General features: G+C 38.3%; 2 protein-coding genes across 2 annotated transcripts; both read left to right on the top strand.

The window, feature by feature from the left end:
• The first annotated feature begins 208 nt into the window (after nt 1-208).
• Nucleotides 209-1,642, top strand: LOC145903000 (choline/ethanolamine transporter flvcr2a-like). Its single transcript, XM_082991092.1, has one exon. The coding sequence runs from the start codon at nt 209-211 to the stop codon at nt 1,640-1,642; it is 1,434 nt and encodes a 477-aa protein (XP_082847218.1).
• A 7,217-nt stretch (nt 1,643-8,859) lies between these two features.
• On the top strand, nt 8,860-10,293 carry LOC145902999 (choline/ethanolamine transporter flvcr2a-like). Its single transcript, XM_082991091.1, has one exon. It carries the CDS (start codon nt 8,860-8,862, stop codon nt 10,291-10,293), a length of 1,434 nt encoding a protein of 477 aa, XP_082847217.1.
• Nucleotides 10,294-17,735: the final 7,442 nt, after the last annotated feature.

Below are 17,735 nucleotides of genomic sequence, written 5' to 3'. Positions count from 1 at the left end.
AAAACAGAAAGAAAAAAACGGCATGTATAAACTACACGTGTTAAAGGAGCACTGCAACAAACCCTTTTTGTTTCGTGGGCGGAGACTCAGTGGTCAGCTGATCTTAGTTCAATGATTTACGACGACATCAATTTCCGGCACGGAACTGTAGTCAGTCCAACAACAAATTGTGCAATAACACACATACGCATACCCAGGCTAGAGAATTATGCAGCAAAAGAAACCGAATTCGGACGGATCAGTATCTGACAGTTTAACAACAAGGCTTATTGAACACCCAGTCAACAGAAATATTGTGCTTTATAAGAGAAGATGGGTATTGTTGGCTGCACAGACATTTTTGTTATTTCTCAATGGCTACGCGTTCGCGAGTTTCGGCGAAATCAGTGACATCTACGTCCAGTATTTTCAAGTCACCTACTGGCAAATTGATTGGTTGACGCTTGCTCATTATGCGTCGCCATTAGTTACAACCCTTCCTTTAGCAGCTCTGGCTTACAGCAGACATATAAAACTTCGTTTCCTTACGAATGTAACTGCCTGCAGTTTAACATTTGGCTTTGGTAGCTTCGCACTTTCGCTTATTTACTGGAAACTGTTTCCAGTCATGGTGTTGGGACAAGCTGTGAATGGAATAGCCTCACATATCCTACAAGCCACGCCATCCATATTCGCTGTGCTTTGGTTTCCAGAAAGCGAAATTGGAACTTCGTTGGGCGTTCAACTTGTAGGACAATATCTTGGCGTTACACTTGGATGTGCGTTACCAGTAACAATTACTAAACCCGGAGAACGAAACAATTCCAGCTTCCATCAAGGAGTTTGGACAACAAGCGAGAAAAATTTAATGATCATGTATAGTTTCTTGTTTGCTACAACATTGTCAGTCACTGTGTTTCTATTTATGTATATGTCAGATCAGCCACCAAGTCCATCGACTGTGGCTCAATCTTTAAAAATAAATCATCAGCAGTCCACTGGATTCGATTTAAAAGAATTTCTCCACTCAACAAAGATTATTCTTACAAATAGGTCGTTCGTGCTTGCTACTGCTGTGTATAGCGTGGTAGAACTGTCTAGTGTTCAGTTCACAGAGATATCCCAACTGCTCCAGCCGGTGTTTAAAGCAATGCAACTTTCACTATCAGTTGACCAGGCAGGTGGGTACTTGCTTGTGGCATTCTCAGCCGGAGGAGTTGCGTCATGTTTGTTGCTTGCCAAGGTTTTCGACAAATACAAAAACTATAAAGTGGCAACAGTGGCATCTTCCCTTTTGTCGCTTATTCTTTCGTGTTCCTTAACACTGTCCTGGCTAAATTCCAATTACGCTGCCATGCTTACTGTTGATTTCCTACTTGGGTTTAGTACAAGAGCTTTGCTTATTCCAGTGATGGAAATAGCCACACAGGAAACTTACCCGATCGACGAAACCCAGGTTGGAATCTGGATGGCTTCTTTGCAAACTCCATTTGGTATCGTGTTTGGAGAAATAGGCAGAGCCTTGTTTCAATCATTTGGTGGCTTGGCTGTGTTTATATTTTTGCCTTGCACGTATGCCATTTTAATCTTGCTGAGCTTGTTGATAAAAATCACCAATAAGAGGCTTCGTGCAGCGGAAAGTATTAACCAGTCGGTTGACTGACATGCTAGACTGCGTTCAGTAAATATGTACTGTCATGCCGTAATCTCAAATTTTATTACCTCAATTCAATCCATTGCCCGGTTTTCACTTGCTATGTTCAATAAATATGAAAATTGAGAATGTTTTTGTGATTATATTTAAAAAGTACAGAATCTGAACATTCTGCTGCTCACGCGAAAATAATGTTTCTGTGTAATTTGTTATAAACGATCGCACTCTTTGTAGGTAAGTTTGGTTATCTGACAGGTGAAGATAGATCCGTCGGTACCACCAATAGAATAAGAAAATTAAATCATTGGAGAATGATGGAAGTAGAGCAGGTATGAATTTGTACACATTACTTGCCATATCTATTTTAAACCTTTGGCACTAAATTTGGACATTACAACAATGCTGCCATTTGCATTTCGTCAATATTTTAGTCGAAACTATAGAATTACAACAAAATGAGAAACGAAGCTAAATAAGCACCCCGTTAGATTAGCTCTGCTTCGATTTTTAAACGGATCAGTAACACAGCAGGGTTTAAAACGAGTGCATGTAGCATATCTATGTTTATAAACCCGGTTTTGGTGGGGTACCTCTTTTTCAAATAAAACCAACAACTAGCATGGCGAGAAAAACGCTACAGGGGTTGATAAAAAAACATCCCGAATATCAATAGGCCTAATGTGCATAATTTCAACTAAGCTAACAAATATGAAAGGCGGTAATGACCACCAGGTATCACAATGAATGACGTTTTAACGTCAGATTCATAATTTAAAGATGAAATGATGATTTACAAATTTAAAAATACATCGTAATAATATAAACCAGTATCAATTAAATTGATGTCAAAATACAAACAAAAGTATTTTTCGAAATGCAGAAAATTGCATTTTGACAAATATAACGTCGCAATTTACTGCATTGTTGAACTTCAAAATTTTGGTGGAAGTGTTGTATGTTCAATTACGAACTGTTTCCTACCAAACACATTTTCCGTCTTTTACGGCCTTAACTTCATCCCTTAATATAACTACGTACATCGACCACGTCAAACCAAGTTTTTTTTGTCCTTTTTGCAGACAGAACATTGCAATCCGCGCGCACCCGATGAAACACATAAAAAAAAACATAGTCGATGTTGAATCTTAAACTGCTATTTTATTCATGCCTTTTTATCTATAGCATTGGTATATTGAACAACGTTCACGAACATGACAGAACATAGGAACAAAACACAGTCCATCAGGTTAATCAACTGACTCGCCAATACGTTCCGCTGCACGGAGTCTCTTATTGCTGCTTTTAATAAACAAGCTTAGCAGGATTAAAATGGTGTAGCCACAAGGCAAATATATAAACACCGCCAAGCCACCAAATGATTGAAACAAGGCTCTGCCTATTTCTCCAAACTCGATACCAAGTGGAGTTTCTATAGCAGCCATTCAGATTCCAACCTGAGTTTCGTCGATCGAGTAAGTTTCCTGGGTAGATATTTCCATCACTGGAATAAGCAAAACTCTTGTGCTAAACCCAAGTAGGAAATCACAAATGAGCACAGCAGCTTTCTCTCTTTAAACTTGACAATAAATGCACCACTATCATTTTGAACGGGTTCTAATGAAACGAATAACTAAAATGTAATTTAGAATTTTTAAATTCTTAACGAGCTGCACGAAAAGCCTCCGAGAGCAGCATGCGGCCCGCGGCCCTCGTGTTAAATTCCCCCGATCCAAACTCTATAAACTTACTCTGAACTCTTTTCACCGTTAGTCTTTTACCTTTTAGGCATTTATTTCCCCATTCTTCAATAAATATCTTTACGTGACGTGAGAGTAAGGTTGAACAATCCTTCCAACCAAATGAAAGTACATCCAACATTTCTTTATTTTTGAGCAAAAACGTGTCGAAATTTGTTTGGTAAACTTTTTATTTTTTAAGACATGCTGTTTATGTTTTTCAAAGACATAAGTGACGTATGATAATGGATGATATATGGCACAATATTATACGATAAGAAGTTGTAAACACAAACAGAAAGAAAATAACTTTTATGTGTGCACATGTCAAAGAAGCACTGCATCAAACCCTCATTTTTCGCCTACAGAGACTCAGTGGTAGTCAGTCTAACAAAAAATTGTTTAAGAATGGAAATCTATGACAGGAAACAGTTTATGATAAGTCAGAGACAACGCAAGGCTACTAAACCAAAAAAGGTTAAACATCTTGTTGACAAATTCGCAAGGAAAAGAATTTTTTTTGTCTGGTGAAAGCTAAAAGCTGCTGAAGGATAAACAGACGCTGGCTAGAGAATTATGCAGCAAAACAAACCGGATTCGGACGGATCAGTATCTGACAGTTTAACAACAAGGCTTATTGAATATCCAGTCAACAGAAATATTGTGCTTTATAAGCGAAGATGGGTATTGTTGGCCGCACAGACATATTTGTTATTTATCAATGGCTACGCGTACGCAAGTTTGGGCGAAATCAGTGACATCTACGTCCAGTATTTTCGAGTCACATACTGGCAAATTGATTGGTTGACGCTTGCTCATTATGCGTCGCCATTAGTTACAACACTCCCTTTAGCAGCTCTGGCTTACAGCAGACATATAAAACTTCGTTTCCTTACGAATGTAACTGCCTGCTGTTTAACATTTGGCTTTGGTAGCTTCGCAGTTTCGCTTATTTACTGGAAACTGTTTCCTGTCATGGTGTTGGGACAAGCTGTGAATGGAATAGCCTCACATATCCTACAAGCCACGCCATCCATATTCGCTGTGCTTTGGTTTCCAGAAAACGAAATTGGAACATCGTTGGGCATTCAACTTGTTGGACAATACCTTGGCCTTACACTTGGATGTGCGTTACCAGTAACAATTACTAAACCCGGGGAACGAAACAATGCTAGCTTTCATCAGGGAATTTGGACAAGAAGTGAGAAAAATTTAATGATCATGTATAGTTTCTTATTTGCTATAAATTTGTCAGTTACTGTGTTTTTAATGATATTTATGGCGGATCAGCCACCAAGTCCACCGCGACTGTGGCTCAATCTTTAAAAATCAATCATCAGCAGTCCACTGGATTCAATTTGAAAGAATTTCTCCACTCAACAAAGATTCTTCTTACAAATAAGTCGTTCGTGCTTGCAACTGCTGCGTATAGCGTGGTTGAGTTGTCAAGTGTTCAGTTCACTGAGATATCCCAACTTCTTCGACCCGTGTTTAAAACAATGCAACTTTCACTATCAGTTGACCAGGCAGGTGGGTACTTGCTTGTGGCAAACTCAGCTGGCGGAATCGCATCTGGTTTGCTACTTAGCAAGATTTTCGACCAATACAAAAACTACAAATTGGCAACAGTGGCATCTTCCCTATTGTCGCTTATTCTTTCGTGTTCCTTAACACTGTCCTGGTTAAATTCAAACTACGCTGCCATGATTATTGTTGATTTGCTGCTTGGGTTTAGCACAAGAGCTTTGCTTATTCCAGTAATGGAAATAGCCACCCAGGAAACTTATCCGATCGACGAAACTCTGGTTGGAATCTGGATGGCTTCTTTGCAAATTCCACTTGGTATCGTGTTTGGCGAAATAGGCAGAGCCTTGTTTCAATCGTATGGTGGCTTGGCTGTGTTTATATATTTGTCTTGTGTCTATGCCGTTTTACTCTTTCTAAGCTTGTTTATTAAAAGCACCAATAGGAGACTTCGTGCAGTGGAACGTATTGACGAGTCGCTTGATTAATCTGGTGTACTGCATCTTGTTTATATCTGTTGTCATGACCTCAATTCAAATTTTATTTCCTCACCTTAATCCATTTCACTTGCTATGTTTAATAAATATTGAAATTAAGAATTTTTTTGTGTTTTATGTATCTGAACAGTGAATATAGATCCGGCGATACCACCATCAATTACAGACTGGCAATTTGCAATTTCGACGAGATTAACGTCAAAATGCACTTTTGGTGCAGGTATTGTATTCTAAATAACCGACTATTTCCTACTAAACACATCTTCCGTTCTATACGACCTCATCTTTACCCTTCAGTATAACTATGTTTTAGTCTATGGGACCTGTACTGTTATCTGCCTTATTCTATTTTCAGACATAGAACATCGCAATGTGTGCGCACCCGAAGAAACACACAAAAACATTATTGATGTTGAATCTCAGACAACTGTTATTTCATTTATGCATTTTGATCTTATTGAACAACGTTCACGAACATGACAGAACATAGCAACAAAACACAGTCCACCAAGTTAATCAACTGACTCGTCAATACCTTCCGCTGCACGAAGTCTCTTATTACTTCTTTTAATAAACAAGCTCAGAATAATTAAAATGCCATAGCCACAAGGCAAATATATAAACACCGCCAAGCCACCAAATGATTGAAACAAGGCTCTGCCTATTTCGCCAAACACGATACCAAGTGGAATTTGCAAAGAAGCCATCCAGATTCCAACCAGAGTTTCGTCGATCGGGTAAGTTTCCTGTGTGGCTATTTCCATTACTGGAATAAGCAAAGCTCTTGTGCTAAACCCAAGTAGGAAATCGATAATAAGCATCGCGGCGTAATTGGAATTTAACCAGGATAGTGTTAAGGAACACGCAAAAACAAACGACATAAAGGAAAATGTCACTGTTGACATTTTGTAGTGTTTGTATTTGTCAAAAACTTTGGCTAGCAGAAAACTTGACGCAATTCCTCCAGCAGAGAATGCAACAAGCAAGTACCCTCCTGCCTGGTCAACTGACAGTGAAAGTTGCATTGCTTTAAACACAGGCTGGAGTAGTTGCGAGTAGTTCTGCCTTTGTCTTGCCTTTTAGCGCCAACTAACGGATCGTGTTGGGCGCTGACAGGCCCCGTGATGGAGAAAAACAACAATTACGTTGAGTTCACGTACTTGGGCCCTGTAGATATGTGCAACAACGAAGAAAATCAGTCTTTTATTGCAGCTATGCCATGCAGTACGACTTTTGTACCAACCATTGCTGAAGCCATGATGTCAATTGCAACGTCAATGATATGCACTTCCTGTTTATCATTCGTTTGTACTATATACGGAATTTACTTCTTCTGGAAATTAATTTTTTGTGTTGAGCGTGTGAATCCCAATCAACCATAATAGATTAATTGGCGATTATCTTTTGCATTTTTGTTTTTACATTAAGCAACCTACGTATACATTACACCTCCCAAACGATAAACCAGTTTTTTATTTTAATAATCTCTCCTTCCGACATTATAACGTAACTTTTATTCGCCGACATTTTTCAACTGAAGTCACACGGAGAAATTTTTCAGGGAATTTGGACAACAAGCGAGAAAAATTTGATGATCATGTATAGTTTCTTATTTGCTATAAATTTGTCAGTTACTGTGTTTTTAATGATATTTAATTTCGCCTATTGGCATCCTGAGTTTCTGTCCAAAAAGAATAGCCAAAAAATAGGAAATTTAAAACCACAACAAAAAAACTCAACAGTAAGTCGATTTTCGGGACTGCCGGGACAAAAACCGAAGCGATTAAAAACTTTCCTTCGACAAGCTGTTATGGTAACACCTACGCAAATAAACGCCGAGAGACTACACTCAAGGTGTTGGTAGCCAAATGCAACGAAGGTGGGGGTAGCAAGGGCAGTGACGTAGACCCAGGATTAGGCGATAACACACACAGAATACAAAACAGTGCCGGAAATAAAAACAAAAATAGGGGGGAACGCTATGACAGTCATTTTATGGCAATTACTACGATTTGATGGCAAACTCATTAGGGCGCGAAAATAGCAATGCTTTGAGTTTTGACCACAGTATCACATGTATAAACTTGAGTTTAATTAGGTGATTAGAGAATTTGTAAATACATTGCCACTGATTTAGTTAAAGTTTGGACGCTCTAATGTGTGTTCAGCGAAATAAACTCATCTCAAGCAAATAAATGTGATATTATAGAATAAGTTGACACAGAATACTTTTATAAATCACATAAATGTGACAAAAAACAGGTTACAGTCTTGAGCAAGCCTTTTCTACAAGGTTGGACCGGTTACACTTGAATAAACCGCGGTATTCTTTGCACGTAAATGAGACTCGTTATATGCTAGCTAACATGCGAGTGATATAGCAAAACTGAGAATGTAACGTGTAACTTTTTTTAACATGTAACGCAACTAACAGTTTGATAAGCAATGCTGGCGAAACAAAATTTTATAATAGGGAGGACCTTGCTAGTAGACCTAGGGTTTTACAAAAACGTAGATAACTGAAAGTTGCTGCATGTTGAATTTACGAAGACCTCAGCAAGTTTCTTTATATGCCAACTGGTGCTACTCTGCAAATGATCACGTATAAGTCACAAAATACCTTGCAATTTAAATACTGTAGGTATATATGTGTATTCGGAAAAATAAATATTATTTTAATTATCTTGTTAGATGCAAAGATTTGCGCAACCTGCTGTCTTATATAGGCTGAGTTGAATAACATTATTATATAGCTTTTAGCGGATTTTCAAAATCTTTTTGGTAAACGCTAAGAGAACGTGTTGTGTTACACGTATATGGCGCAATATTTACTGGTTCAAACAGCTCTGAACAATTTAACAATGCGGATTCTCACCTCGTGCTGATCAATAACACGAAGAAAGGTATTATGTCTCAGTTTCATGTGCCCAAAAACAATCTTGATAAATATATTTAAAAGCCTTACCACTTGAGTGATACCAATTGAATAAAGGCATTACTTTCCACTTACAAGCATGCCAGCGGTGATAAACCTGTCAAATGGATATAGCAAATAAGTACAACATTAACTATCGACGTGTGACGTGTGAGTGGAGTTGAACAATCCTGGCAAACAAGCGAAAATACATCCGATAATTCTTTCTTTTTGAGCAAAAAATTGTTGAAAACCTTTTAAACCAAGCTGTTTATATTCTGGAAAGATGTAAGTGATGTATGATAATGGATGGTATGACACGATAATACGATGCTAATTTGCAAAGAAAAACAGAAAGAAAAAAACGGCATGTATAAACTACACGTGTTAAAGGAGCACTGCAACAAACCCTTATTATTTCGTGCACAGAGACTCAGTGGTCAGCTGATCTTAGTTCAATGATTTACGACGACATCAATTTCCGGTACGGAACTGTAGTCAGTCCAACAACAAATTGTGCAATAACACACATACGCATATCCAGGCTAGAGAATTATGCAGCAAAACAAACCGGATTTGGCCGGATCAGTATCTGACAGTTTAACAACAAGGCTTATTGAACACCCAGTCAACAGAAATATTGTGCTTTATAAGAGAAGATGGGTATTGTTGGCTGCACAGACATTTTTGTTATTTCTCAATGGCTACGCGTTCGCGAGTTTCGGCGAAATCAGTGACATCTACGTCCAGTATTTTCAAGTCACATACTGGCAAATTGATTGGTTGACGCTTGCTCATTATGCGTCGCCATTAGTTACAACCCTTCCTTTAGCAGCTCTGGCTTACAGCAGACATATAAAACTTCGTTTCCTTACGAATGTAACTGCCTGCAGTTTAACATTTGGCTTTGGTAGCTTCGCACTTTCGCTGATTTACTGGAAATTGTTTCCTGTCATGGTGTTGGGACAAGCTGTGAATGGAATAGCCTCACATATCCTACAAGCCACGCCATCCATATTCGCTGTGCTTTGGTTTCCAGAAAACGAAATTGGAAGTTCGTTGGGCATTCAACTTGTTGGACAATATCTTGGCGTTACACTTGGATGTGCGTTACCAGTAACAATTACTAAACCCGGAGAACGAAACAATTCCAGCTTCCATCAAGGAGTTTGGACAACAAGCGAGAAAAATTTAATGATCATGTATAGTTTCTTATTTGTTATAACATTGTCAGTCACTGTGTTTCTATTTATGTATATGTCAGATCAGCCACCAAGTCCACCGACTGCGGCTCAATCTTTAAAAATCAATCATCAGCAGTCCACTGGATTCAATTTGAAAGAATTTCTCCACTCAACAAAGATTATTCTTACAAATAGGTCGTTCGTGCTTGCCACTGCTGTGTATAGCGTGGTAGAACTGTCTAGTGTTCAGTTCACTGAGATATCCCAACTGCTCCAGCCTGTGTTTAAAGCAATGCAGCTTTCACTATCAGTTGACCAGGCAGGTGGGTACTTGCTTGTGGCATTCTCAGCCGGAGGAATTGCATCATGTTTGTTGCTTGCCAAGGTTTTCGACAAATACAAAAACTATAAAGTGGCAACAGTGGCGTCTTCCCTATTGTCGCTTATTCTTTCGTGTTCCTTAACACTGTCTTGGCTAAATTCCAATTACGCTGCCATGCTTACGGTTGATTTCCTACTTGGGTTTAGTACAAGAGCTTTGCTTATTCCAGTGATGGAAATAGCCACACAGGAAACTTACCCGATCGACGAAACTCTGGTTGGAATCTGGATGGCTTCTTTGCAAACTCCATTTGGTATCGTGTTTGGAGAAATAGGCAGAGCCTTGTTTCAATCATTTGGTGGCTTGGCGGTGTTTATATTTTTGCCTTGCACGTATGCCATTTTAATCTTGCTGAGCTTGTTGATAAAAATCACCAATAAGAGGCTTCGTGCAGCGGAAAGTATTAACCAGTCGGTTGATTGACATGCTAGACTGCGTTTAGTAAATATGTACTGTCATGCCGTAATCTCAAATTTTATTACCTCAATTCAATCCATTGCCCGGTTTTCATTTGCTATGTTCAATAAATATATAAATTGAGAATGTTTTTGTGATTTTATTTGAAAAGTACAGAATCTGAACGTTCTTCTGCTCACGCCAAAATAATGTTTCTGTGTAATTTGTTATAAACGATCGCACTCTTTGTAGGTAAGTCTGGTTATCTGACAGGTGAAGATAGATCCGTCGGTACCACCAATAGAATAAGAAAATTAAATCATTGGAGAATGATGAAAGTAGAGTAGGTATGAATTTGTACACATTACTTGCTATATCTATTTTAAACCTTTGGCACTAAATTTGGACATTACAACAATGCTGCCATTTGCATTTCGTCAATATTTTAGTCGAAACTATAGAATTACAACAAAATGAGAAACGAAGCTAAATAAGCACCCCGTTATATTAGCTCTGCTTCGATTTTTAAACGGATCAGTAACACAGCAGGGTATAAAACGAGTGCATGTAGCATATCTATGTTTATAAACCCGGATTTGGTGGGGTACCTCTTTTTCAAATAAAACCAACAACTAGCATGGCGAGAAAAACGCTATAGGGGTTGATAAAAAACATCCCGAACATCAGTTGGCCTAGTGTGCATAATTTCAACTAAGCTAACAAATATAAAAGGCGGTAATGACCACCAGGTATCACAATGAATGATGAATCTGACGTTTTTCTGGTTAAAATCACCAGCAGAACGTTAGATTCATAATTTAAAGATGAAATGATGATTTACAAATTTAAAAAAAGATCGTAATAATATAAGCCAGTATCAATTAAATTGATGTCAAAATACAAACAAAAGTAATTTTCGAAATGCAGCAAATTGCATTTTGACAAATATAACGTCGCAATTTACTGCATTGTGGAACTTCAAAATTTTGGTGGAAGTGTTGTATGTTCAATTACGAACTGTTTCCTACTAAACACATTTTCCGTCTTTTAGGGCCCTAACTTCATCCCTTAGTATAACTACAGTTTTGTATCTGGGGCATGTACCGTTATCTGCCTATAACTATCTTTAAAAGTCGACCACGTCAACCAAGACTCCTCTGTCCTTTTCGCAGACAGAACATTGCAATCTGCGCGCCCCTGATGAAACACACAAAAAAACATAGTTGATGTTGAATCTTAAACTGTTATTTTATTCATGCTTTTTTATCTATAGCATTGGTATATTGAACAAAGTTCACGAACATGACAGAACATAGCAACAAAACACTGTCCATCAGGTTAATCAACCGACTCGTTAATACGATCCGATGCACGAAGTCTCTTATTGCTGCTTTTAATAAACAAACTTAGCAGGATTAAAATGGTGTAGACACAAGGCAAATATATAAACACAGCCAAGCCACCAAATGATTGAAACAAGGCTCTGCCTATTTCTCCAAACACGATACCAAGTGGAGTTTCTATAGAAGCCATCCAGATTCCAATCAGAGTTTCGTCGATCGAGTAAGTTTCCTGTGTGGCTATTTCCATCACTGGAATAAGCAAAGCTCTTCGGTTCCGAATAAAACGAATAACTAAACTGTAATTTATAATTTTTAAATTCTTAACGAGCTGCACGAAAAGCCTCCGAGAGCAGCATGCGGCCCGCGGCCCTCGTGTTAAATTCCCCCCATCTAAACTCTAAACTTATTCTCAACTCTTTTCACCGTTATTCTTTTCTTTTTGTGGCATTTATTTCCCCATTCTTCAAAAAATATCTTTACGTGACGTGAGAGTGAGGTTGAACAATCCTTCCAACCAAACAAAAGTACATCCAACATTTCTTTATTTTTGAGCAAAAACGTGTCGAAATTTGTTTGGTAAACTTTTTATTTTTTAAGACATGCTGTTTATGTTTTTCAAAGACATAAGTGACGTATGATAATGGATGATATATGGCACGATATTATACGATAAGAAGTTGCAAAAACAAACAGAAAGAAAAGAACTTTTATGTGTGCACATGTCAAAGAAGCACTGCATCAAACCCTCATTTTTCGCCTACAGAGACTCAGTGGTAGTCAGTCTAACAACAAATTGTTTAAGAATGTAAATCTATGACAGGAAACAGTTTATGATAAGTCAGAGACAACGCAAGGCTACTAAACCAAAAAAGGTTAAACAGCTTGTTGACAAATTCGCAAGGAAAAGAAGTTTTTTTGTCTGGTGAAAGCTAAAAGCTGCTGAAGGATAAACAGACGCTGGCTAGAGAATTATGCAGCAAAACAAACCGGATTCGGACGGATCAGTATCTGACAGTTTAACAACAAGGCTTATTGAACACCCAGTCAACAGAAATATTGTGCTTTATAAGCGAAGATGGGTATTGTTGGCTGCACAGACATATCTGTTATTTATCAATGGCTACGCTTACGCAAGTTTGGGCGAAATCAGTGACATCTACGTCCAGTATTTTCAAGTCACCTACTGGCAAATTGATTGGTTGACGCTTGCTCATTATGCGTCGCCATTAGTTACAACCCTTCCTTTAGCAGCTCTGGCTTACAGCAGACATATAAAACTTCGTTTCCTTACGAATGTAACTGCCTGCTGTTTAACATTTGGCTTTGGTAGCTTCGCAGTTTCGCTTATTTACTGGAAACTGTTTCCTGTCATGGTGTTGGGACAAGCTGTGAATGGAATAGCCTCACACATCCTACAAGCCACGCCATCCATATTCGCTGTGCTTTGGTTTCCAGAAAACGAAATTGGAACTTCGTTGGGCGTTCAACTTGTAGGACAATATCTTGGCGTTACACTTGGATGTGCGTTACCAGTAACAATTACTAAACCCGGGGAACGAAACAATGCTAGCTTTCATCAGGAAATTTGGACAACAAGCGAGAAAAATTTAATGATCATGTATAGTTTCTTATTTGCTATAAATTTGTCAGTTACTGTGTTTTTATTTGTATTCATGGCGGATCAGCCACCAAGTCCACCGACTGTGGCTCAATCTTTAAAAATCAATCATCAGCAGTTCACTGGATTCAATTTAAAAGAATTTCTCCACTCAACAAAGATTATTCTTACAAATAAGTCGTTCGTGCTTGCCACTGCCGTGTATAGCGTGGTTGAGTTGTCAAGTGTTCAGTTCATTGAGATATCCCAATTACTACGACCCGTGTTTAAAGCAATGCAACTTTCACTATCAGTTGACCAGGCAGGTGGGTACTTGCTTGTGGCAAACTCAGCTGGCGGAATCGCATCTGGTTTGCTACTTAGCAAGATTTTCGACAAATACAAAAACTACAAATTGGCAACAGTGACATCTTCCCTTTTGTCCCTTCTTCTTTCGTGTTCTTTAACACTGTCCTGGTTAAATTCAAATTACGCTGCCATGCTTATTGTTGATTTGCTGCTTGGGTTTAGCACAAGAGCTTTGCTTATTCCAGTGATGGAAATCGCCACACAGGAAACTTACCCGATCGACGAAACTTTGGTTGCAATCTGGATGGCTTCTTTGCAAACTCCACTTGGTATCGTGTTTGGCGAAATAGGCAGAGCCTTGTTTCAATCATTTGGTGGTTTGGCTGTGTTTATATATTTGCCTTGTGTCTATGCCATTTTACTCTTTCTGAGCTTGTTTATTAAAAGCACTAATAGGAGACTTCGTGCAGGGGAACGTATTGACGAGTCGCTTGATTAATCTGGTGTACTGCGTCTTGTATATATGTGTTGTCATGACCTCAATTCAAATGTTATTTCCTCACTTCAATCCATTTCATTTGCTATGTTTAATAAATATGAAATGAAGAACTTTTTTGTGATTCATATTAAGTTTAGTTATCTGACCAGTGAATATAGATCCGGCGATACCACCATCCATTACAGACTGATAATTTGCAATTTCGACAAGACTAACGTCAAAATGCACTTTTGGTGCAGGTATTGTATTCTAAATAACCGTCTATTTCCTACTAAACACATCTTCCGTTCTATACGACCTGTTCGTTACCTTCAGTATAATTATGTTTTAGTCTATGGGACCTGTACTGTTATCTGCTTTGTCTATTTTCAGACAGAACATCGCAATGTGTGCGCACCCGAAGAAACACACAAAAACATTATTGATGTTGAATCTCAGATAACTGTTATTTCATTTATGCATTTTGATCTTATTGAACAACGTTCACGAACATGACAGAACATAGCAACAAAACACAGTCCACCAGGTTAATCAACTGACTCGTCAATACACTCCGCTGCACGAAGTCTCTTGTTACTTCTTTTAATAAACAAGCTCAGAATAATTAAAATGCCATAGCCACAAGGCAAATATATAAACACCGCCAAGCCACCAAATAATTAAAAAAATTCTCTGCCTATTTCTCCAAACACGATACCAAGTGGAGTTTCTATGGAAGCCATCCAAATTCCAACCTGGGTTTCGTCGATCGGGTAAGTTTCCTGGGTGGCTATTTCCATCACTGGAATAAGCAAAGCTCTTGTACTAAACCCAAGTAGGAAATCAACAATAAGCATGCCAGCGTAATTGGAATTTAACCAGGACAGTGTTAAGGAACACGAAAGAATAAACGACACAAAGGAAAATGTCACTGTTGCCATTTTGTAGTGTTTGTATTTGTCAAAAACTTTGACAAGCAGAAAACTTGACGCAATTCCTCCAGCAGAGAATGCCACAAGCAAGTACCCTCCTGCCTGGTCAACTGACAGTGAAAGTTGTAATGCTTTAAACGTAGGCTGGAGCAGTTGCGATATCTCAGTGAACTGAACACTTGGCAGTTCCAGAATGCTATACGCAGCAGTGGCAAGCACGAACGACCTATTTTGTAAGAAGAATCTTTGTTGAGTGGAGAAATTCTTTTGAATCGAATCCAGTGGACTGCTGATAATTGATTTTTAAAGATTGAGCCGCAGTCGGCGGACTTGGTGGGTGATCCGCCATGAATACAAATAAAAACACAGTAACTAACAAATTTATAGCAAATAAGAAACTATACATGATCATTAAATTTTTCTCGCTTGTTGTCCAAATTTCCTGATGGAAGCTAGCATTGTTTCGTTCCCCGGGTTTAGTAATTGTTACTGGTAACGCACATCCAAGTGTAACGCCAATATATTTTCCAGCAAGTTGAACGCCCAACGAAGTGCCTATTTCGTTTTCTGGAAACCAAAGCACAGCGAATATGGATGGCGTGGCTTGTAGAAGTTGTGCCGCAATTCCAATCACATCTTGTCCCAACACCATGACAGGAAACAGTTTATGATAAGTTGAGACACTGCGAAGCTACCAAAGCCAAATGTTAAACAACAGGCCGTCAAATTCGTGAGGAAACGAAGTTTTATATGTCTGCTGTAAGCCAGAGCTGCTAAAGGCAGGGTTGTAACTAATGGTGACGCATAATGTGCAAGCGTCAACCAATCAGTTTGCCTGTATATATACTCGAACACGTAGTCAATACTCGAAAGCGCAGGCATAAATAACATAAATGTCTGTACATAAAAATGTCTGATAAATAACATAAATGTCTGTACAGCCAGCAATGCCCATCTTCACCTATACATTACAATATTTCTGCTCACATGCTGGTTAATAAGTTTAGTCTTTACACTTTCTGGTACTGATCCTTCCGAGTTCATTTCGTGCTGTGAGAAGTACATTTGTTTGGTTAACGCGGATGTACTGACTCCATATAGTTCTGTGTCGTAAATTTCTATGCTCGTAAGTCATAGGGCTAAGTTCCCACAGAATTAGACTATAGGCATGTAGGTTGTTTCGTTGTTTCTGAAATATTTTAAATGTTTGACATATTTTCAGATTATATTCTGGTCTTAAAATGACCAAACGGATATTGTGGAAGTGGCCAGAACATTGTGCGTAGAAAAAAGTGCTTTATTGCATTTAGTCTGCCTGTAACTGCTTATGTAGTTTAAGTGAGACGTATGGTTAGAAATTCCACGTTGCGTAATACAAACTAATTTCAATGCCACTGTGTTTTAGAGTATCTCTGGACGATAGAATGTGTTTTCCAAATTACGTTTCAATCATTTAATTTCCTTGTTCGTTTCAGTTAGATTTTATTTAACAGTTTTTCTTCATTTATTTCTTTCTTAGGCGATGTAGAATTTCGTCCTATATACGCATTTTCTTTTGACAACCTATCTCAACGTTCGACTGGGAATGATAAAGAAGATGGTACCAACAAGCACGACTTTCTGCTGTTTCCAACAACTTCTCTAATTATATCCATCATCACCGAACACTCCTCAGAACAAGTTCATAACCACCAAAATAAATTCGTGCAAAATGTCATATTTCTAAGGCAATGGCGCCGTCGCGAACGCTATGTTATTCACAATTTTCAGTAATTTGATTTCTAATATCGTTGGCCGAAACAATAGTGTTCTCGCATTTCATTGAAATCTGAACTTACGCCTGTCTGATGGCCTTGTCATTTCCCACGTTCGCTTTAGCAAGGGATTTGCCTAGCATTTAACTTAGTACACTTGCCATTAAAGTCAACTGCAAATATTGGGAAAAAGATGGAACTTAAAGTGCACGTGACACGGAAAAATAAAACATTTTAATAACTAAACTAAGAGATGTTCATAACTTTAAAACATTTTTGGCGAAAAAAGTAGCTTGATACGACGACTGGTTCTTGGGATGCAGCTGATCAAAGTCACGTTCAAACCGTTGCGTGTTTGGCGCTGCGGGATTCTCACGTTATGAAAACGATCACCTACAAATTGAAATAGATTGGGTTTTCCGCACCAACGGCACTGCAAAAATTATATCTTTAGTAGCTACTGCCCTGTACCTTTTTTTTTCAGTACACTTGCATTATATTGTTCATATTTCTGTCCAATGTAAGCAACGACGGCAATTTTAGTTGGCAACCTGTGCCTTGGATAATTCAATACTTTTTGCAAAAAATGATAAGAAAGCAATGCAAGCGGCTGTTCGTTTCATTTTTGGATGAAATCCAAACAAAATAAGAATAGTCTCACTCCTAGTTTTTCCGTGAAGATATCTACGATGCTAAATGAGTCGTTCAAGGCACAAACATACTAAAACTGGAAGTGTCAGCACAGCCGCAAAATATTTGAAAGTGTGTAAATTACGAACAAGCACTTTACACTACAAACACAGAATAAGAGTTTTAAGTGATTTGCTCTTCGTTGCTTCACACGAAAAAGTTTTAAATTGATGGTAAATTTGGAATTAGGTTGATTGCACAAACATATGTGCTTATAGGCCAAAAAACACCTGTACACGCAAAACGCTCCCAGAGCGGTAAAAATAAATTAAATGTTATGACTTGTACGTTAAAACAGTGTGTGAACACCTGTCTTTCTGCAGCTATGACTGCAAGTTTGCAATATATTTCACGCATTATCCTACA

The sequence above is a fragment of the Ascidia mentula genome, chromosome 5, assembly GCF_947561715.1.
Source record: "Ascidia mentula chromosome 5, kaAscMent1.1, whole genome shotgun sequence".
Lineage (NCBI taxonomy): Eukaryota > Metazoa > Chordata > Ascidiacea > Phlebobranchia > Ascidiidae > Ascidia > Ascidia mentula.
The sequence above is the reverse complement of the archived record's forward strand: the minus strand, read 5'-3'. Positions and strand labels throughout refer to the sequence as shown.